The sequence below is a fragment of the Penicillium malachiteum genome (assembly GCF_028827825.1).
Source record: "Penicillium malachiteum strain IBT 17515 chromosome Unknown utg000002l:1.0-8849297.0:1.0-8852440.0, whole genome shotgun sequence".
NCBI lineage: Eukaryota > Fungi > Ascomycota > Eurotiomycetes > Eurotiales > Aspergillaceae > Penicillium > Penicillium malachiteum.
The window spans coordinates 6863261-6885433 of NW_026643095.1; the positions used below are offsets into that span (position 1 = coordinate 6863261).

The window sequence follows — 22173 nt, forward strand, 5'->3', positions numbered from 1 at the left end:
TAAAGATCCTGAAATGCGCAGAAGATGGAGAGCGAATTTGGTAAAAAGAGTGAATGGAGCTGAACAAAAAAGAACGAAGGACAGCCCGTGTCTGGATCAAAAAGAATGGCACTGGAAGATTTCAGTGAGGAAGGGAAAGAGAGAAGGACTCAGATATATAAGGGGGCGAAAAGTGGGAAATGAAGCCCAATCTCAGGAGATCCCGCGCTTTCCTTTTTCGAGTTTAGCGGAAGACGTAACCGCCCCGACGGGCGGAATGTGAATTCTCCACCGGGTCAGGTACGGATTACATATACGGAGTATACGATATTTACTTATAGTAGATTATAATAAATAGTAGAGACAGAAGCAAAAGTTCATCCCGGGGTATCAGATATAAAACATAATAAACAGCCACCCTGGTTCATAGCTATGTACAAAGCAAGTTTTTTCTCGTCATCATCATTAAGCAATACAAGTGCATGATAACAATGCGTATCAGGGCAGAGTACAAATGAGGAATCCACTTATACTCTGCCCCCAATTCCCAATTCCCAATTCCACCTAGGCGCACTTCATGGCTATTTGTAGCTCATTAGAAACCCCATACCAGTGCAAAGACCAGAGCGATAGTCACCCAGTATCCACTTGATTGCAGCATACTTGCCATAGCCCCAGAAGCGGCTGAGCTGTCCGCAGCGGTAGTTCCATTCGCCAGTGTGCCGTTGACATAGATCTTCTTGGTGCCGTTGACAGTGGCCACACTTACCACGCTGGTATTGCGAGGCTGAGTACTATTAAAAAGCGATTCGAAGTAAGTACTGTTTGTGTTATCATCACAACCACACTCTTGATACTCTTCACACAGGCACGCCACTGGCAATGAGCTGTTGCTATTGGTGTTGTCATTGTGGTAGTTGTAGTTGTTGTTGTAATCATAGACGTAGACTGGATGGTACCAGAGGCCGGGAAAGAAGGCCAAAGCAGCCACTGGAAGAAGAAATGGAGTGATTCCCAATGGTGAAATTGCGCCGGATCGATAAGGAGTACTTGCGCCTCCAGCATAATATCTGTTTTTGCCGTAAGCTTTTCCGATATATTTGCGTAAACTTGAACTCGATCCATATTTGCTGCGAGTGGGGCCATATGTAGAACCATATGTAGTGCCATAGGAAGTATCGTACCTGCCGCCGCCATATGATGTAGACACACCGGACCCTTTGCTGGTCGTTCCACCGATATTGCTGGATGAACTAGTTTTTCCACTGCCACTTCCACTGCTGCTGCCACTGCTACTTCCACTGCGACTGGATCCACTGCTGCTGCTGCTACTGCTGCTACTTCCACCACGGCCTCCACCTCCGCCGCGACGCTTCTCTAGCCTATCCGGCTCATAATCCCCAGGAACGCCGAATAGTTCACCCACATCCGTCTGGAAGTTGGTGGTTGGTAGGGATGTAACCGCTGTGCAGCAAAGAAGTAATAAAGCTGTCGCCCAGGTCACCTTCATCTTGGCACGGGAAACCGATGAGCGGAGATTCACGAAAAAGAGAAACCAAAAAGACCAGAATAGAAAGATGGGGTTGAAGGATGAGGGGTGCAGGGGAAGGGGCCAAGAGATTTATTAGGAAGAAATAGGGTGGTCCCAGCGGGCCAGCGCTTTCAGGGCCCCGGTCCCCCTTTGAGGCTTAATGTGGAGCGGCGCCCGATCCGAGTACGAGAAACAAACGTCAAGTTAAACACCGCCACGATTTTGGGCTTTCAATGTGTCACGGAGCGGTCTGAAGTGTCTCAATTTCTATGGATTATAAAAGCCGTTTTATTCCTCGAAAGTGTGGTACATATTGTGTGATACTGTGTGGTGCTTCGAGGTCAACAGCCTTGCTTATGCGCCACGAGGCGCAGCTGAATGACAGCTGCAAGGTCGATTTAAGCGATCTCATCCCTGCGCCTTAAGACTAAACCTGAAACAGCAGAAACTGCCTGGAGAATGCAAGGTTATTTTTCTTTCAAAGCTTGGAAATTATCGTCATAGGTACGAAGTTCTTTCCAGTTAGTGATGATCTTCAGACTGTTCCATGGAACCGCGTCTTTCTCGGCTATACAACCTTTGACCTTGAATTAGTAAATAAAGACTAGGATATACCTGGGCACCTGGGCAACTTTCTTTCAGTCTTTGACTACTCACTTCTGTGTACTCCATAGCTTGAGAATCATCCTAGAATGTGGTATGAATGCATAATTTAAGATGAAACAGTGGGATCCCTGTTATGCATTTATCCGGTAATTCAGCCTCATTATGGAGTAATTTACCGCCACGTTCTTGTGCTCCATACTTGATTGTTAGGTAGTTTCATATCTGTAGAGTAAATGAGGTCAATTTATATCATTCATTCTAATTTCAGTGGTAATCATCATTCAAAAATCAATGGATTCAAAATCGAGTGCTCGACATAACAAACTTTCAATAGTGCCGAGATCAGCACTTAGGCACGATAAGGATCAGTCAACTGGTCATTAAGGACCTTGAGGGGATCTACACCTCTTCCCTCTTCATCCTTCTCCCCTCCACCCTTTTTACATTTCTCTATGGGGCGTCCCAGGGGTCTGTCTAGTGTCTCTACGGTCTCCTCAGTTCCTGATCAGGATCAGGTATCACACTTTTAACCCCCTCCCTATTTACCCCTTGGACTATCGGCTAATGATTTTTAGGAACTGGGGAGCATGTATGATTACCTTGCTAAGGTAATCCTACTGGGACCCAGTGGCGCGGGGAAGTAAGTTCTCAAGGAATGTGAATGGGGTTCAACCCCCGTAGATTCCGAATTCGCTGACCATCGGCGTCCCGATCCTAGATCCTGCGTCCTACACCGATTCGTTAAGAATGAATGTGCGAAACCCCCTCCGTCTCTCCTCCGCAACCACGACTAACCTGGGATTCTTCAAAATACAATAGGGCGAGTCTTGTCATCACAAACCATCGGAGTAGAATTCTCATCGCGCATCGTCAAGCTGGGCACCGGTTCAAGCAGGAAACGCATAAAGCTACAGCTGTGGGATACAGCAGGGACAGAACGTTTTCGATCAGTCTCTCGGTCATACTATCGCGGCGCAGCCGGCGCTATTCTGATCTATGATGTAGCCTCCTATGCCTCCTTCGCTGCCCTACCAACCTTCCTCATGGATGCGCGCGCGCTAGCCTCCCCGAACCTGACAGTCCTGCTAGCTGGGAACAAAGCCGACTTGACCGATGCCGCGACCTCCGACATACATGACGACGCCTCGCGACCTCCACCTACACCGTCCAGTACCTCCAGCAAACAGTCCTACCCGTTCGATGCGAATAGCTCGATGCGCTCTACCAATTACTTTGGCCCAGGGACTCGTTTGACTGCGACATTCGGCGAAGGTCGGGAGGTCAGCCGGGAGGACACGGTTCGCTGGGCCGCGCAATCCAATATCCCCGTGGCAGTCGAGGTCTCTGCGCTGACTGGCGACGGTGTGGAGGAGGTCTTTCAGCGGCTTGCTCGGATCATTTTGACCAAGATTGAATTGGGCGAAATCGACCCTGACGATCCTCAGAGTGGGATTCAATATGGAGATGGTGGCATGTATGGCCATGGCAACAGCGAAGCCTCGAGTATTCGAAGCAAAGCTACGTTGGATGACAATGCCTTACCACTTCACATGAACTCTCGTCGGCGTACCAATAGGCCTGGCTCTGCTGGCTGGAAGAACGGCATGAGAGAATGGGAAGACGTGTTTCGGTTGAACGGTTCTCAGCCACGGCGAAACCAGGGATGCTGTTAATCTTTTCGCATCCCTGACATCTTCTCTCGCTGCATTGGTTTTCTTTTTCGCCCGTACTTTGTTGGCCTGTCTTTCGTTGAATCCTTGCACGATACCCCATCTTTTGACCTTCCTTTCACCCAAGTACATTGTTTTATCTTTTTGCGTTACTGCACAAATATTTTAATCGATGGCATTTACAAGAGGATATTGTATTCCTGCCAGCTTCCCCTTGACTTGCGATGCAATTCAATATGATTCTCTTTTTACATTTTCCCTTTTGCAGGATTAAAGGACAAAGCTAATGATAGTGTTGGCACCAACTTGAGTTTTTCATTTTCATTTTTTTTGAATCTCATGGATTTCAGAGCGTCACGTCATATCTATTACTTTGAACCAGGAATTACACATTACACGTCGATTCCTGCAATCAAAGTCTTGATTCCCTTTCCAGCCTTGACCTCCTTGAAAGCCTGCTCTGCCTCCTCGAACTTAACCGTACCTGTGATCAACTTCTTCACATCGATCTTGCCCGATGCGACCAAGCTGACTGCCAGCTTGTAGTCACCGCTGCCATAACGGAAGCTACCCTTGAGGGTCAACTCCTTAGCACAGGCGGCCATAATGGGGAACTGAATCTCGCTACGACCCATACCACCCTGTACATAGCTACCACCGTTACGGAGAACGTGAATACCAGTGTGCACAGATGCCTCAGCTCCCGAAGCATCAATAGCAACATCAGCACCACCACCCAAGTTATTCTCCTTGATCAAGCGCTCAGCGTTCTCTTGGTGTGGCACCTTGGATGGCATGAAGGTAGAGGTAGTAGCGTATTCCTTTGCAAAGTCCAGACGAGGCTGCTGGATATCCACCGCGATAACCTTTGAAGCACCGAAAGCAGTAGCCACAGCACAGCACAGCAGACCAACGGGACCCGCACCAAAGACAACAACAGATTGACCAGGGCTCACTTGAGCCTGTCGCACAATATGAACAGCAACACTCAATGGCTCCATCAGAGCACCCTCCTGCAGAGAGAGGTTCTCAGGAAGCTTGTAGCAGAAATCCTCGGGGAGGACATAGTACTTGGCCAGAGTTCCATCATATGGTGGGGTTGCAGCGAACGTCATGTTCTCACACAGGTTGTATTTTCCACCCTTGCAGGGCTCGCAACGACGACACGCGATACCAGGCTCCATGGCGACACGATCGCCCACTTTCAGTGACTTGACAGCTGATCCGACCTTGCTGATCACACCGGCGGACTCGTGGCCCAGGACCATTGGGTCCTTGACGACGAATTGGCCAATGGCTCCGTGCTCCCAGTAGTGAACCTATTTCCTCGATGATCAGCTTTCAGGTCTTTCTCTGGGTTGGATTGATTCTCGGTGTGACCTACATCACTGCCACAAATACCGGTGTATTTTACATTGATCAGGACATCGTGGGGGTTCTTGAGTTCAGGGATGGGTCGATCTTCGAATGTGACCTGGTGAATGCCCTGCAGGACAAAAGAAAGGTTCTATCCAGATCAATTAGCCAGGTCCATTCTCTGTTTCCTTTCTTTACCCGGTTCAGGGTAACTTGGAGCGGTGTGTTTGGGCTGATGATAAGGGAGGGGCAGAAGAAGTATACCTGGGCAGTGGCGGAAGCCATAATGTGTATGGTGAGAGGTGAGAGGTGATGGATATGAGAGAGAGAGAGAGAGAGATGAAGAGAAGATGATTGAGATATTTTCAGGAGATTGAAATAAATGAAGATTCTTTTTGATTCTGTTTCACGGTAAAATAGAAAGTTGTTGCTCCCCGCAAGCTCATCCGGTGACCTGGAGTGGATCCTAGTTGGATTTAACCGCGGGGGAATTTTACCCGATTTTGCCTATGTGACGTGTAGCTGCCCGCGGGTGGAGTAAGGCATAGCCATCTGAGTTCACTTAGATCCGGTGGATTTATACAGGTCCACCCGGGCAGTTTCTTAAGCACTTGAGAAGAACATTTATCTCATATGAATTTACGTATTTAGTCCAATGTATTAGTAACTATCTTTAATCATGAGTATCAAAACCTTGGAAACTTCCAAGGTTCTAAGGTTAACAATCAGGCACATTCATCTCAAGATGGATCAGATACTAATAGATATATATCCACATATATGAATGGATGCAGGCACACTTGGGCACTGCCCAGCCCTGGAGGTGGCACTCTCGAGGTCTACACGCACAAACTTGAACGTAACTTCCAAGGAATATAGGTATCACCTACTGGTCATGAATAAATGTGCAAATAACCTTAAAACATTGAAAGTAGCTACATCCATGCCACTGGCAGTGGATACAACCTTGGAAGAACAATACTTCTTCAAATGTTCGGGCTTTATTATGTACCCTCTTATCTACACTACATGTGACTCGGACTTCCACACTATAAAGCTCGAGTACTCTTAAGAGTCACATAAGTATCGTCCTCCTGGGTCTATCAACTTATGCAGGTGTGTATAGAAGAATTTTTATGGAGATGGTTTGAGCATTACCTTCGAAGGAATGCAAAAAATCCTACTAGAAGATCACGTCTTCCAAGGTTGCATATTTAGAAAAGAAAAAAGCCATGGTCCCAGGGTAACCCTCGACTTTGGCGTTATTAGCACCACACTCTAACCAACTGAGTTATGGAACCTTGAGCTATATGAAGCAAAAAAGAACTGGAAGAGTACCGGGTTTGATGTGATGCAGCTGAGATGACCTCGATGTGAGGAATAGCACTTGAGCCTTCAGATTTGGAATCTGACGCGCTAGCCAATTGCGCTACGAAGCCAGTTCATGTCTGGATTTCGAATCTCTGCCCTTTTTCCCCCAAAGTAATCGATGCGAATTAAAAATGAGAGCCCATAGCCAAAATCGGCAATAATTCCTATGGTTTTAGTTTGGCTTCTGAATGTAACAGCGAAAGTGCTAGACTAGGATGGCACCTAAATGAATCCAAAGGAAAGAACCTTGGAAAATCCTACTTTATATACCGAGGATTCTATTGATCTCACAATGATCAGCATGATACCTAGATACTTGATCATACCCGTGGATAAGTATAAGTATCAGTCTATATTGCTTATAGGGTCTCCGCCTTCTTCTTTATCTCTGCCTTTCCTGACTCGTAGTTTGATCTATTTCACTTCGCTCCCGAGGTCATCCTTCAGATAAAGCCATGCTCTGACATTCACCCCTTCAAAATTCCAATACTTGAACATATGGGACACCCAAAATAAGATGACAGACCGAGTCCCCTGCAAAAGACCTCGAATCCCTCAGGAATCACGACCGAACCTTCGCTCTGAGCTTCCAGTATCTCAGACTACGGACAATCCAACCACCAATGAGAAAACCAACAGTTTAGCCTTTAGAGCCTTGGAGATAATTTGCGAAAATAAAGACATCTTCCCTGAATTGAAGCTGAATACCAACCTCGAGGTACGTACCGAGTGGATACACGACCTTTACTACTTCTTCAGTTCGTTCCCCGATGATTATCCACCTAAATCTTGGGCTCTAATTGCACTATGGCGATTAAATCCTAAATTTCGTATCCACTGGGTTTATCATCTGGAGATGCTAGATGAAATCAAAAGGAAAAAAGGTTCGACATGACTGGGAATTTTTCTAGATATGGATCTTGACATTCTGCACAACTTACTCACCCTATGATCCTCCCGATCTCATAAGACGTAGGGTGATTAAGGAGTAATCCTCGTACCCATCTTGCTGATCATACTTGTTCCATGATGAGATCAATAGGAGTGTCCTGAGATCAGATCCTTGGGATCTGCTTTCCTGCAGATTTCCTTTCCTGCAAGCAAGCTATCCGTCTCGGGAACCTTTCAAGGATGATTCAGGGTGGATTCGGTTCTCAAAGCCCTCATCCGGCCTGCAGGCTTTGAGACGGCTCACGTGTTTCATAATTTTTTCACTTTTTTTATATCACTTTTTTTTTTTTTGCTGGACATGTGAGAGGACCGCGGGTTTTTACCTTGAATGTTCGCCCTGGAGAAATTTTACGTTGGAAGTATCAACTTTTAGTAATATTCAAATGTTTAATCTTCTTTGTATACTCGTTCCTGCTTCTACTGGTATATTTCAACCTTAGACGTCTGGAGTTTAAAGATAGGTACCTGGATGGTCGCATTTTGGAAGCTGCCCAGGTGCCCTATAGTCAGTAGATATGTAAATGTTAATATAGATCGATACGTAGGTACCTCTAGGTATTATTTTAAATATAGCCCTGCCCAGGTGGAGGTATTTATCTAGATTCCTCTTATCGGAGTAACCCCCGGGCCGTCCAGAAGACTGATTTGTGATCTCAAGAAGACTCGGACCAGAGCAGACTCCATTGATGGACCCCAGTGGTGGGTGAATGGACCCCTAGGCGACAAAGGGACGAAGGGACAAAGGGGGTAAGTGGCCCCCGGGGCGAAACGCTTAAACGCTAAAACATTTGAAGTCTCTGGGTATCCACTATGCGGTGCCCGTAAGCCCTGGAGGCCCGTGAGGCGCATGGACCCTTAAATACTCTTGACAAAGCCAAGCTTTGTCCCGAGGTCCTAAGAAGCTTGTTTTGTGAGCCCTGCATCTTCAACTTGGAAGTATTCAAGTATCTTTTAATATATGGCACCAGAGTATTTAGCTTATAATATATCGTCAAAGGCATGTTGAGTAGTAACTTGAATTCAAGAAATAAATAAAATATTCACGTTAGTTATTTGTGAAAACTTCAAATGTTGGCCCCCAATTTCGCGGAATCTCAACTTCCTTATCAGTCTCTTTACCCACTATCAATTGATGAAACCATTCACTTAATAACATTTTGTTGATCATTTGTAAATTACTTTCTGATCAGCACAAGTAGTATCATAAATTTCATAGTCCCACCCGAAGTACGGATTCATTTGTTATACTTATTGCCCCAACAATATTTAGCCTCTTTTTTCTCTCTCCTTACCTTTTCTTTCTTAACATAACCTGTTGGGAACCAGGCGTCTTGTTTAGGGATAGCGAATAGTACGGGGAACTCCCGTCCTCACTACATGACATCTGGACCTAGCCTAAATTGGTCATGGAGCTCGGAGTCTTTTCAAGAACCCTGCCACCTGGGGCACCTGGTGATCTAATTACGTAAATTCTCTTGAGAAGGATGACGGCTTCCTTGCCTGCGTTCTTCGGATATCACCGAAAGGATTGATCATGTAATTCAAATTATCATTGAGTTGTATTCTTGGGATCCACTCCCGGGGCCTAATACTGCCAGTGGGAAGAAGTGCGAGCTGCCGGAGAAGATTAACAAGAAGACAGCCGACGAGGCTGCCCAATTGAAGGCGCAGAATGCTGTTTCATAGCTGAGCGATTTCCCGGATTAGCCATCAGCCGGAGAAAATGGGCACCTGGGGGCGACCAAGCACTAACTCATTACGAGAGGTCGTGTATCGGGTGTGATTGCCAGGTGGTTTATGATTGCTTGAACGTCAGCGCACTGGACGATTACTTCTATGACACCCGTGGACTGCTCTTTTAAGGACAAATATTGGACTTTAAGAGTATCATGAGGGCCTGCGTGATGACCTTTCGTAAAACTCTCCAATCTAGGTACAGGCTAGATCTCGCCATGTTAATCGATCTAATCAATCTACCTTGGCCTAGGTCATTCATAGGGCCCCGGGGGCGAAACCTCGGAATATTTATGGCCCCGGGAGGCTGAGACATTCCTCTAAATGGACTAGTCAACTCGAATCATCTAGTAATTCATGCATTCACGAGCTCTCGCTAGAAGACAAGTCGGTCGTCCTCCAGATGTCGAAATATAAATTGAGCTATATCCAACATTTGAACTTACTTCATTATCACCGTTCATATCACCTTCTCAAAGTTTCTCAAATCTTCGCGACCTTTCACAATCCTTCGGAATCTTCGCAATGATGTTCATTGTGAGTTCAATCCTGATGTGCTTTTAAACCTCTCATTAATATTCGCAATCTCTAGCAAAACTACCTAGCCGGCCTTCTTGCCCTTGCCTTGGCCTCGACTGCCATGCCGGCCGACGCCTCTACGAACCTTGAAGTGCGCGAGGCCTGCTTTGGCGGCTCATACTCAACTTGTGTCGAGACATACTTTGATGATTTCTGCCTCGTGCAATGCGCAAGTGCTAACCTTATTGGCGGGGAGGACTGCCGCCAAGAGTGCACCACGTCCGGTGGCACCTACTGCGAGAACGAGTGCACATAGACGCTATAACTGTGGCAAGTCTTCGCTTTAAGGGGTGTTTTCAGAAGTGATTAGGTACTATGACTTCTAAGTGCTTGGATCGCCGATGTATGGGGAAGAGAGAGTGTTGAATTTACCCCGGTTTTATGTTTACTCTAGAGCCAGAGCTTTTAAGCCCGCTGTTAAACTTGATTAGGACTCCTAATTGATTACTTGTTTTACTGTCTTTACTATCTACCACGATCATATCTTAATGAATGTGATCTTCTTGCCTTGATCTACCAATATTAAATTATGACCGAGGACGTAGATATGCGGAACAGACAAAAGAAGTGCACTAGCTGGAGGTGAATAAGCAAAAGTTATCAAATCAAATAGACTCTGCTCTATGCACACCTAAGAAGTTGGGATAGCTTACTCTTTTTTCATTAGTTTAAAAGAAGGTTTAGTCGTAGCCCTGGAGGGTCAGTGGTCAAATTTCATACCCTTAGAATTTCACACATTTTGTTGAACATTTGAACCTTGGATGTGAATGAAAGGTTTGAAGTAAAATTATGCACTAAAGTGATTAGATAACTCGATCTTATAATTTATAAGGAATATTCGATGAACCATCTTGGAACTTGAAGGTCCCCTGGTTATCCTTAGTTTATATCTTGCCATTGAAATATTGCTTTTCTACAGACATGTTTTGATTATCATGGTTGTGAATTAATATTAATTGATCATCCAATATTGGAGCTCTTGGAGTCTTGGTTGGAGTATCAGCATATGAGTGTATAGATAGCAAGCGATTTATCAGTAATACCCTTCTCCAAGTTTCTCTGTGATAACCTCCAGGGCTCTGAATTTGACATTTTCTCTTCCATACCGCCCGCTATATAGTTTGAAATATCATTAAAATAGTGATTTTTCTACGGTAGTTCAGAAAGTGCGGCCACCTGAACTTTCTAATTTCGAAGACGGTATTTCAACATCAATTGATATTCCAAGGTTCTTCTATTTGAAAAATAATGTTCTCCTTTTTTACCTTATGTGTTTTATATTACGTTCTAATATCTTTTAGATAGGGGGAAATCCAGAACCTAGGTAGGTCCACCTGGCACGGGTGTCCCAAGATTGACGCCAACTTGAATCTTAGACCTCAGAAATGCTTGGATTTGTGGCAGATTTCATGATACTCTACACTGTCAGTATCTGCTTATGTAGTAGTTAATATCAGTGATTAGTCCCATAGAGTGTCCCGTCCAAGGTTCTAACTTTCCACGTATATCATGATGTCACGGTTTGAATACTTCTATCAATTGATTGTCCTGCAATGGCATATGTATTAATGAAACCGATCGTGATTGATTAATACTAAATAGTAAAGCCATAACGCCCCTTCAAGACTCTTAGTATTAGATTATTAGATACAGTGAAGATCCCGAGGTCATTGACTTGATAGTCTGGGCCCGTGCGTGCCAAGCCATGCGGAGAATCGCGTAATTCCGCATGTTCACATCGCAATTCCATGGGAGGAAGATAACAGTTTGCAAGAGCTATCTTTTGCTCTTTCAACCATCTTGAACAATGTTGCGTCAGACCTCGATTGCCCTTCGAGGGGCATTACGCAGCTCACCAGCTCGTCCCCTCCAACAGAGATTCTTCGGCGCATCGGCCCGATACTACGCAAATGAGAAGGCGTCCTTCAAAAGCCAGCTCTACGAGAGTACCCAACAACGTCTGCAGCGTGAGCGAGCCGAGCAGGAACGCTTCGCTCAGTTCCAAACACAATCATCCGGAGGCCGATATGCCGCTCTAGTCTTCGGTAAGTCCTAATAATCCCGTCTGCCGAACGGACCGTCGCTAATTCTATTCCGATAGCTTTGGTCTTCTTTTCCACCGGAGCATACTACCTCGGATCCCTCAAGCCTGCTGCCCTCCCAACCACATCTACTAGTCAGCTGTCCGAGCTCGACTCTCCCAAGCACAATTTCTCTCCATCCAACCTCCAGGCCGCCTGGTCCGACTTCGTCGAGATTCTAGGTAAAGACAATGTCTCTACCACCCCAGGTGACCTCGAGTCCCACGCCGGATCGGACTGGTCTTCCTACTCTCGGAGGGAAGACGAGAAGCCTTTCCTGATTCTTTACCCGGAAACCACCGAGGAGGTATCCCGTATCATGAAGGTCTGCCACCAGCGCGTGATTCCGGTGACTCCGTACTCAGGTGGTACCAGTCTCGAGGGTCACTTTGCCCCAACGCGGGGCGGAGTATGCATTGACTTCCGCCGGATGGACCGTATCATCAAGCTCAACAAGCACGACCTTGATGTAGTTGTTCAGCCTGCATTGGGCTGGGAAGAGCTTAACGAAGAGTTGACAAAGGATGGTCTCTTCTTCCCACCGGACCCAGGCCCTGGAGCCATGATCGGCGGTATGGTTGGCACAGGCTGTTCCGGAACAAACGCTTACCGTTATGGAACCATGCGCGAATGGGTCCTCTCCTTAACAGTTGTCCTGGCTGACGGAACTGTCATCAAGACCCGACAGCGCCCGCGCAAGTCCAGTGCTGGATATGACCTCACCAGGCTTTTCATTGGTAGCGAGGGTACCCTTGGTCTTGTCACCGAAGCAACATTGAAGCTCACTGTTCGTCCCAAGAGTGAGAGTGTGGCCGTGGCTAGCTTCCCTAGCATTCAGAATGCCGCGGAATGTGTCACCAAGGTTGTCGAGGAGGGTATCCCTGTTGCGGGTGTGGAGATTCTGGACGATGTACAGATGAAGTGCATTAATGCTAGCCAGAGCACCAGTCGCCAGTGGAAGGAGTCGCCTACTATCTTCTTCAAGTTTACCGGAACCCCGGCTGCTGTGAAGGAACAGATTAGTATGGTCCAGAAGATCGCTTCCAATGCCTCTGGAAAATCATTTGAGTTTGCTCGCGGTCAAGAGGAGATTAAGGAGCTGTGGAGCGCCCGCAAACAGGCCTTGTGGAGTGTTATGGCTATGCGCAGAGGACCTGAGGATCGTGTCTGGACAACTGATGTGGCCGTGCCAATGAGCCGACTACCAGAGATTATTGATATCACCAAGGATGATATGGTCAAGAGTGGATTGTTGGCTGGTATCTGCGGTCATGTTGGCGATGGAAACTTCCACGGTAAGTAAACCTCAAAGAGATGGAGGTTCAGGGGAGGAAACATAAGCTAAATGCAAACTAGCCATCATTCTTTTCAACGAAAGCGAGAAGAAGGCCGCCGAGGGTGTGATCCATCGCATGGTCAAGCGGGCTGTGGAGATGGAGGGTACTGTGACAGGAGAACATGGCGTTGGTCTTGTCAAGCGAGACTACCTTGCCCATGAACTGGGTGAAACTACTGTAGATGCCATGCGTCGGGTAAGTCTTAATGATTCTTATGATCAACATTCTCGATTTTACAATTTGTGACTAATACACATTTACAGTTGAAATTGGCCTTTGATCCCCTCCGTTTATTGAACTGCGACAAAGTTGTCCGAACCGAGATCCCAGCTCCTGGCGAAGTCAAGGAGTGGTAAAAAGATTACTCTTTGAGCTTTTTTGTAAGCCTAAGATTTAATCCGAATCCGACCCCGAATGATCATCATCATCATGGTGGTGATGGTGATGATGATGGCGATGGTGTCGGTGGTGTGGACGGGACTCTTCATCACCATCACCACTTCGCGATCCATCCTCATCATCTCGCCGCTCGTAACGCCCCTCCGCATACTCAACATTTTCCTCATCAAAATCTTGCCTGAAGCCGTTCCCAGGAGTTGGGTAACTGGGTCTGGAAAATTGATCGAAATCGCCTGGTGGAGGCGGAGGGAAACCGGGTGGAAATTCCCTAAATAAAGTTGATCAGCCATCAATATCCTGTTCATATCACTCATCTAATCAAACTTACTGTCCAAATCCTTCGTGTCCGTAGCTGCTTTGTTCAATGGGTGGGAAGGCAGGTGGTGGAGGACCATAATCATAGCGAGATTGCGTCTCCACGTATTCCGTCTCAGTGCTTTCATAGTACTCCCGTCGCTCTTCGTGGTAGTAACTTCCATTTTCCTCTTGTCGGTAACTCTGGTACTCCTCACGATGATAACTCTCCACGGCAGGGGGTTCCGGGTTGTATTCTGGTTGGGAATAGTCATCTTGCGAAGGCTGATCATCCTCGTGCGAATGATGGTGCTTGTGTCGATGTCTATGCGAATGTTCTCTTCCAGAATCGCTGGCATCATCCTCATCTTGAGAGCCTTCTCGACCACTGTCCTCATCCTTGTTCAAAGCCATAGAGCTCATGCCACCCACAATACCTCCAAGCAACCCTCCCAGGGCTCCGCCGCCCAATGCTTCCGAGGCGATATTCTGGATATCGAAATTCTCAGGCTGCGAGTCTCCACCGGAATTGTTCTTGATCTTGGGTAGGGCTAGGGGTTTTCCACAACCATGGCCACAATCCTCTACACCTTCTTTATGGTTCTTGCCCTCCAAGACACCATCCCGGCTCAACTGTTCGCGCAGATAATCACGCGCCTCATCGCTGTGCTCACTCCACCACTGTTCCACCGTGGAGAACATGATGTGACGAATTTCGTTCGCGCCGTCATCTCCGTATTCTCGTAGTGCGGGGTGGTGAAAGACACCGGAAATGATTCTAGTCAATACCCGGTCGATATCTGCATCCTCATCATCCCAGCATTGCATAAGCTGGGGCACTGTCCATTTGACAACATTAGAAGCAATCCGCCCAGCTGGCTCGTTGAGCACATTCGAGAAATGATCCTTTGAAAGCATTGAATGAGTAGGGTTGGAGGAGGAGTCATCGTTGAACACGATATGCTGTTGCTGCCGACTACTCTGAATGACCTCCGAGGAACCAGTCTCTAACTCCGATTTGACTTGCTGGATGATAGGCAGAACATACGGAGCGAGAACAGAAAAGACAAAGACGGTGATCTCATCCTGGACCTGCTCAATCAGGTCTGGGAGAACGGGGATCTTCTCAATTGCCTCGTTGATTGATTTCAGTAGGTGGTCGTGCCATTCCAAGACGGGATAGACCTGTTTCTGGACATCGTCAAGATAACGAGCCCATTCCTCTGGTTCCCGGGGAGAGATATTAGATGCGTTATGCTTCGCCTCGTCGGCTTTTGCCTTGAAATCATCCATCTGGCTTGATGAAGTATCACTACCACCGAATAACCCACTGGGTATCTTGCTCAGCAGTCCCTGTAGTATGCTCTCGGATGAGTCGTCATTCTCAGATTCGGCAATCACACCCTCCAACGACTGTATCTCAGATTGCTTGGCTTTGTCAGAGAACTCGCCGAGTACGGAGTGGAAGAAATCAACTCCACCAAAGGTTCCAGTCACGATGGGATAGACATAATCTCGCGCACCTGAGACTTCCAGCATTGTATTCCGGCCAACATGTGGGAAGACATCTCTCTCACCAAGCTCAATGAGACTCAGTTCGGTGTAGTTGGAGTGGGCGGCATAGTCTTCCAAGCAGTGTAAGCCCGTTCCAAGTAATCGAAGAGCCTCATAAAGGTCCTCTTCACGGCCAGAACGGGCATAGCGACGACCAAGCTGGATGGAATGACCGAGAACACGACGAATGAGGTTTGCGGATGTGTCAATTCCCATATCTTCAGAGGCAATGTAGCATTTCAGACCTGTACGTGGATCAATGGATAATTCACGTTCCTCGTCCACAGGTCCACGCAGACGATGGTCATAATTGCGCGCATCTTCGCCTTCCGCATATCCGAGGGGATTATCAATATGTTCCGTCGGTTGGTAACAGCCAAGTCGCTCCGTAGTGACCTCAAATTCGCCAGTACCGTAACTAGAAGACTAGGTCAACTGGATCCACATAGGGTTTGAAAAATGTATTTGTTGGCGAACCCACCCGAAAGTCATGAATCCTAGAACCCAAATCAGAATACGGATAGCTTCTGCGCTCACATATTTCACAGTCCCGACGTCAACAGCTTGACTGTAATCTCGTAGCCAGTTGCCAAAGTACACTCGCTTCACATCCAGCTTGCTGAATTTCCGTCCTCCGGCTACACGGGCCAAGAATAAAGTCAATAACGCATCTTCGATATCTCCATGTCGCCAGTTTTGTCCTTCAATCTTTGAGAGCGAGGCGATATTTCCAGCGCCAAAGGCATAAGCCTGACTGGAGATCGCAAGAATAACAAAGAAGATAAGACACATGTTCTGCGTCGGTGCATGCATGATGGAGTCGGAGTTGGGAGAAGCCTGAGGTGAAAGTAAGGGGGAAGAGATGGATCAGAGCTGATTTTCAGGCTTGGGTTCTCATCTTAACTAGATCATTCAAATATTGAAAAGTGGGAGGAAAAGTTCTGCCCAACGCGCCAGGTTGATGGCGGGGACAAATTGTGTACACGATTCTTGGCTGCAGCCCGTGTTGTATTTAGCTGGCTTGGCGCCAGTTGGGTCTAGTATAGTGGTACTTGATGACAGAATAAATATATTTGGCTTTAGATACTGGGCTACAGGTACTAAGAGTGATACCTAGGTAGTCCTGGTTGTATTAAGTCTACGTGTATACCTAAGGCCAACCTCGAATCTGGAGTATATACTACCTAGTTCAAGATACTACCAAGTTGGTGTATATTGATAGTTGCGTTTACTTATATTATACCTATGTGTGAAACTTCAATTTGAAATGTTAAAATTAACTGGATGTAGATAAATAAATACCCTGCTTCAGTTAACTGGTTTTATATTTGAGTCATTTCTTATATAGCCCTGATGTAGCCCTGGAGGTGAGGTAGGGTAGGATTTAGTCACGGGAAGAAATACTAGATCCAGATGTCGTGGCAAACTGGTGGCGTCTAAAGGTCAGACCGAATTAGAATTAAGAACATGTGCTTATGTATACTTATGCATTATGAATTAGTCCAATAATCCAGGTACTTAGGCACATACCACATGATGATGCGTACCCCTGTCAGTATCCATGGATGTAGATGTAGAATAGTTTGGGTATACCAGTTGACTTCCAGGTACCCAATATTGAAAGGGTAATATGTTTGGACTATGATCTTGAGTACTAGTATCCAGACTATCTACTACCTAGGAACTCACCTAGGTAGAGAGAAGAGGAGTTGATTCTACTAGTAAAATGGGTTGCATAGTGAATGGATAATGATTGGACGGGATACTAGGAGAACTCGGACTGACGTGTAGATCGACACTGCCAGATCTTAGTGATAAGATGAAGTATCTACTAGTATCATGTCCTTGTTTAGTAAGAAAAAATACAATAGATCCATGATCCATGATGTCTAGTAAATTATTCTATACTATTGCGTGCATGCCCAGGTGGTGAACTGGGTGGGTATAGGTGATAGGTACCAAGGTTAATGTGATAATGATGATATTCATTCTTATAGGATAGCACAATACATCTGCATGATGTCGAATCATAATTCTATAGATTAAATTAACGAATAATAAGTAATAACTCGCTTAGAATCAATAGGATCTACCCGACTAATCCGTACGAATTATTGCTTGGCCGCATCTTCAGCCCCGTGGCTTGGCGGGATTCCTTATTTAATGGGTTAAAAACTTGGCCAATGATCCCTATCCGCCTTGAATGTCCATCTGACTTGCATTTTGGCCACGCTAAAATTCTAAAATTCTAAAATTCAAGGAAAACTCCGATAGCACATCTGGACCCGCAAAAGACTGTAAAAGATTGGACTCGATTGACCCAAAGAACCCCGATTTTTTGTTCGATAGTTGCGCCGGCCCCGCATGCGGTAGTCCCCGGCTTCACCGCTCCGTCTTTCTCTTTCTCCTCTTTTTTCTTTTGACTCCAGACCTTTTCGACCCCGGCCCCCCTTTCAATCTTTTCACCCTCTACTTCGCCTTGATTTCCTGCTTCCCCAGTTACCAGGATTTCCCAGGCGGGGTTTACTGTGCTTATCGGGCATGCGCCTGCAGAATACGCGGCCCTCAGCTGTGTGATATCAACCTTGCGCCGCCCCCGCGCTTACACTCCCCACCCCATTGCCTGATGCTCGAGCCCAGACTCTCGTGCGCTGCATCTTAAAGTCTTTCTTTAGCCCCTCTTTCCCGCCTGATCCCAGGTTACCCTAGAGTTGGCCCCCCCTCCTCCCTCCACTTCAGGGCTGTGCTCTCACTCTCTCCCCTCGAAATCACTTGTGGCTCCCTCTCTCCTCGGTGATAATCATGCGCCACGCGACTCTTTCTTAAGGGCTCTTTTTCGCTAAGAGTTGGGAGAAGGGCCTATCGAAATGGCTCGCACCGACAGTCAATATGGCCGCGAGCCGAGGGTTCCGTCTGCTAAGGGTCGAATCTCTACTGATTCTATGAAATCGTGGTCTAAGAAAGACACCGGTTCTAAAACAAAGTTAACAAAGGACCGGTCATGGGTCGCAGAGGACCCCGGGCTGGTCCCGTCCCGTCCACTTGGAAACGATTTCCATGAACCAGTTCCCTTCCCCGAGTATTCCGATATACAAACACCGGGTTCCAAAGACCGCGACGCGGATTCAATCAGAAACCTCCCAAATATGACCCCAAGCGATCCATGGAGTCCAACACCCAATGAATCGTCCGATGCGCTTGATTATCGCTCCAAGAGCAAGCAGATGAAACCCAAAGTTCATATTAAACCAATGCTTCGCAAGATGTCTCGCGATGATGCGCCTACTGCCTCTATTGATCTCTCTCGCTCATCGACTGAACAGGAGGGGTTGGGGATTTACATGAACATGGAAAGAGACCGGCGCCGAAGCGAGTCCCTGACTGGAGCATCATACCGGCGAACATCGGGAGCTCATCATCGATCCATCAGTGGCGCTTCTCAGTTTTCAGCCGGAACAGGGTCGAGCGGAGGAAGATCGGGATCGCAATACGTTTATCCTATGCGCCCAACCCCCAAAGTATACACCCCCCCCACTGAGTGAATCCTACCACAACTCGGGGAACGAGAGCGATGAACTGGAAGACGATGGTCTAGAAAGTGATCCCAGAGCTTTGTCCACGGAAACCAACCGATATGTCCGAGCCTCATCCGGGCCAGTCCCACGAGCATCATTGCAAATCGAAGACGAATCATTCACTCGTCTCCCAGGGGCGTCGCAAACCAATATCTCTGGTCGTCCTTCCTTTGGCTACTCACGAGACAATGGGAGCACGTATGAACATAACTCGATTGGCCGGAATTCTCTTGACATTGTTTTTCGCTCTCGAACTCGCAACAGCACGGATCCAATCACCCGAGCAGCTACAGTCCAGGCTGCCCGACAGGCCTTTGAGGAGAAGGAGGCTGCCAAGACTCGCCGGATCGAGAAGCAGCAGCTGAAGGCTGAAGAACGCCAATCCCGTCGCCACCTGAAGCGTCAAGCATCGGAAGGGCCGGAGATACCCACGTTGCATTCCACTGAGGAGATTTCGGAAAAGCCAAAGCCTCCAGGTGCTAAGCCGGCAGCCTCAGGTCAGCAGAATCAATCGGCATCGTGGAAATCCCAATCTAAGAGTACCTGGGTACTCTTCATGACGTGGCTTCGAACCCGAGTGTTCAAGTTTCGTCGAAAGCTGCGCAAGATGACCTGATTTATTTTATTTTTGAACTCTATTCCTCTCACATATTCATTCATGTTGATAGCCCTCTCTCTGAGCGATCTTATTTCGAGTTTTTGGCTTTATCCCCTTCTTGTTTCTTTTTTTCTTCTTGTTTCTTTTTTTTTATCATGATGGAGCATTTCCATGTAGCTTCAAGGGCTCTACTTGCAATCTGGGGGTCAGGAGTAACAGGTGCTTTACAATTTTTTTTTAAGGGTGATTCCAATTATGTTCTTGAATTTCGAGATTTTATTTGCTGCATAACAACCTTGGAATACGAATACCGTCTTTTCAATAACTAAGTCAAACCTCGAAGTCAATGATCAGTAAAAGAACATATGGAGTAGCCCTATCATTATGCGAAGTCACACGTAACACGTGACTCGGAATTGCGCAAGTGGACTTGTGCCTCGCCACATCCTTTCTTCCCCAAACACTACGGCGTACAATAGCGACAACAAGCGCCTGATAAGAGCTCCAGTTGTTGATCACCTTATTATTCCCTCCCCTCCTCGAGGGGGCTCCCCCTCAATTATGGTGTACGATTGGGCAGGGAAGCGGGACATCTGCTTCCAGATGTACATCCAAGAGAAGAAGGCACTGGAGGAGATCATGGAATACATGAGGAACTACTATCAGTTTTCCCCAAGGTATAGATCCCGCAGCTATCAGGTCCAATATTCCATCTTTAATTCACAGAGCTAACCATGACTTGATTTACTAGTAAGCGCGCCTTTCAGACTCAATTCAAACGATGGGGATTCCCTTCGAAGCAAAACCCCGCTCATAAGAATGTTGAGCTTGTCGCCCGAGTGAAGCAACTATGGGAACACAACACGAATCAACGCGATATGCTTCGCATCCTGAACGACGAGGGCTTCGAGATTAAAGAACGAGAACTAATGCGCGTGCGCGCGAAAAACCGATGGTTACTTCGGGTCCCCAATGGGATGAAGTCCCAGCCGAGTCCGGTTTCACAAGAGACGCGGGCCGAGGACGAAGGGTTATTGGCTCTTCAACAAGAGGTCTACAAGCAAGACGTGATATTCGATCCCACAGAGCCCATGCCTACCGAATTGCCTGTAGACCCTGCAGAGGGTGATCCCTCTGAACCGGGTTTATCACCAGAGGTCATAGCGAAGCGCAAGGAAAGGCTGGATCGTCTCAAGTCGGAGAGTGAAGAGCGATGGGCATCCAGGAAACGTCGACGTCGTACACGTGGCTGGGCTGGACTTCCAGCAGACCCTCCAGGACCACCCCGGTTCCCGTCAGAGACTACGATCGATGAGAGTAAGCAATATCTCAATCTGGACAACACGATGTATCGTCAACTACGCGAACGCTTTCAGCAGATATGCGAAGAAGCTGGATTTATCAAGAAAACAATTGCAGGCCCGGAAAAATGGCAAGCGGCAAAGGACAAATTGATTCAAGAATCTACACATCTTCAACAGGTCTTTAATGCTGAACCTAACGAGCGCGATGCGAAAGTCCTCGCTTTAGATGTTGTCTGCACAGATGTCACGAAACGAATGAGAACGCTGGAGAAAAGAATGACCATCGCCGAGGCTAAGAATGCTTTAGGAATCAATCCAGAGGAAAGTCGACTGATTCGCAATGCTTTCTATGATACTCTCAAACTCGATCATTTCACAAGTAAACTGGAAGCAGGCGATGAACACTGGCAGGAGTTGAAGGAGAATTGGATTCGAGGAAATCCACTGCTACAGCAAATACTTGAGCCAGGACAAGCCGACCCGCATCATTCGGATAAGCTGAAAGCCCTGGAGGTTCTCTGCCGCGATGTGATGAAACGACTACGCGACGACCAAACAAAACGGGACCCTGCTCGCAAGCGATCTTCCACACGTACTGGCCCGTCTCAGTCCGAGCCGGGTGCTCCAGCTCCTAATATCCTGGGTAATGAGATTAGCAACGGAATAAGCACCCTTGCATCCCAGGCTCTCGCAAGTGCGCCAATCAGCGCTAGCGAAATCGGTGATATGCAAATCGATCCTTCGCTACTTCAAGCAGCCAATGAACCACCTCCACAATTCACAGGCAACCCTCAACACGAAGCAGCCAGTGCATTTGAATACATGGATCCGATGATTCACTCCGCATTACTCAACACTTATGTGAATTTCGAGATTCGGGCTCAGGGTGTTTTACCCGGTGGATCTGCGAAAAGCTGGAGTGATAAATTAACGACACGAACCATCGAGGAAATCCGTCAACTGACTGCTGGTCGGTATCCGTACTCAGTTATCAGTAAGATTGAGGGTGTGGATAAGGATGATCATGGTAATGAGGCCTCCTTCAAGTTTACCATTCAGGAGGATCATGAATTGGATGCCTATTTGACGCATCTACATGAACGGAAACCTTTGCTTGTGCTGACATTAGGTCAGATTTAGATCCAAAATTAGTTCGCATAGCATTTAGCATCAATGACAAATTATACTATTAGTATTTTTCGCAGATCCTGACCCAGAATGATCCTAGTATGGTATAGTCTTTGTTCTACAAGT

At 47.0% G+C, this 22173-nt stretch overlaps 8 protein-coding genes across 8 annotated transcripts; 5 read left to right on the top strand and 3 right to left on the bottom strand.

The window, feature by feature from the left end:
* Positions 1 to 574: 574 nt before the first annotated feature.
* On the bottom strand, positions 575 to 1489 carry N7483_005531 (uncharacterized protein; the record flags this gene model as incomplete). The annotated part of the gene is made up of 1 exon (XM_057088968.1): positions 575 to 1489. The coding sequence occupies one exon, from the start codon at positions 1487 to 1489 to the stop codon at positions 575 to 577; it is 915 nt and encodes a 304-aa protein (XP_056948797.1).
* A 1079-nt stretch (positions 1490 to 2568) lies between these two features.
* N7483_005532 (putative Ras family GTPase (Rab4b)) lies at positions 2569 to 3789 on the top strand (the record flags this gene model as incomplete). The annotated part of the gene is made up of 4 exons (XM_057088969.1): positions 2569 to 2631; positions 2692 to 2756; positions 2835 to 2869; positions 2936 to 3789. 4 exons carry the CDS (start codon positions 2569 to 2571, stop codon positions 3787 to 3789), a joined length of 1017 nt encoding a protein of 338 aa, XP_056948798.1.
* A 389-nt stretch (positions 3790 to 4178) lies between these two features.
* Positions 4179 to 5427, bottom strand: N7483_005533 (NAD(P)-dependent alcohol dehydrogenase; the record flags this gene model as incomplete). The annotated part of the gene is made up of 3 exons (XM_057088970.1): positions 4179 to 5105; positions 5171 to 5293; positions 5341 to 5427. The coding sequence occupies 3 exons, from the start codon at positions 5425 to 5427 to the stop codon at positions 4179 to 4181; spliced, it is 1137 nt and encodes a 378-aa protein (XP_056948799.1).
* A 4296-nt stretch (positions 5428 to 9723) lies between these two features.
* Positions 9724 to 10033, top strand: N7483_005534 (uncharacterized protein; the record flags this gene model as incomplete). Its single annotated transcript, XM_057088971.1, has 2 exons — positions 9724 to 9735; positions 9791 to 10033. The coding sequence occupies 2 exons, from the start codon at positions 9724 to 9726 to the stop codon at positions 10031 to 10033; spliced, it is 255 nt and encodes an 84-aa protein (XP_056948800.1).
* A 1551-nt stretch (positions 10034 to 11584) lies between these two features.
* Positions 11585 to 13551, top strand: N7483_005535 (FAD-binding oxidoreductase; the record flags this gene model as incomplete). The annotated part of the gene is made up of 4 exons (XM_057088972.1): positions 11585 to 11822; positions 11879 to 13153; positions 13215 to 13390; positions 13459 to 13551. 4 exons carry the CDS (start codon positions 11585 to 11587, stop codon positions 13549 to 13551), a joined length of 1782 nt encoding a protein of 593 aa, XP_056948801.1.
* A 367-nt stretch (positions 13552 to 13918) lies between these two features.
* N7483_005536 (Het-C domain-containing protein) lies at positions 13919 to 16255 on the bottom strand (the record flags this gene model as incomplete). The annotated part of the gene is made up of 2 exons (XM_057088973.1): positions 13919 to 15860; positions 15924 to 16255. 2 exons carry the CDS (start codon positions 16253 to 16255, stop codon positions 13919 to 13921), a joined length of 2274 nt encoding a protein of 757 aa, XP_056948802.1.
* Positions 16256 to 18309: 2054 nt separating this feature from the next.
* On the top strand, positions 18310 to 19633 carry N7483_005537 (uncharacterized protein; the record flags this gene model as incomplete). The annotated part of the gene is made up of 2 exons (XM_057088974.1): positions 18310 to 18815; positions 18886 to 19633. The coding sequence occupies 2 exons, from the start codon at positions 18310 to 18312 to the stop codon at positions 19631 to 19633; spliced, it is 1254 nt and encodes a 417-aa protein (XP_056948803.1).
* Positions 19634 to 20176: 543 nt separating this feature from the next.
* On the top strand, positions 20177 to 22059 carry N7483_005538 (Clr5 domain-containing protein; the record flags this gene model as incomplete). The annotated part of the gene is made up of 2 exons (XM_057088975.1): positions 20177 to 20292; positions 20367 to 22059. The coding sequence occupies 2 exons, from the start codon at positions 20177 to 20179 to the stop codon at positions 22057 to 22059; spliced, it is 1809 nt and encodes a 602-aa protein (XP_056948804.1).
* Between the last annotated feature and the right edge of the window lie 114 nt (positions 22060 to 22173).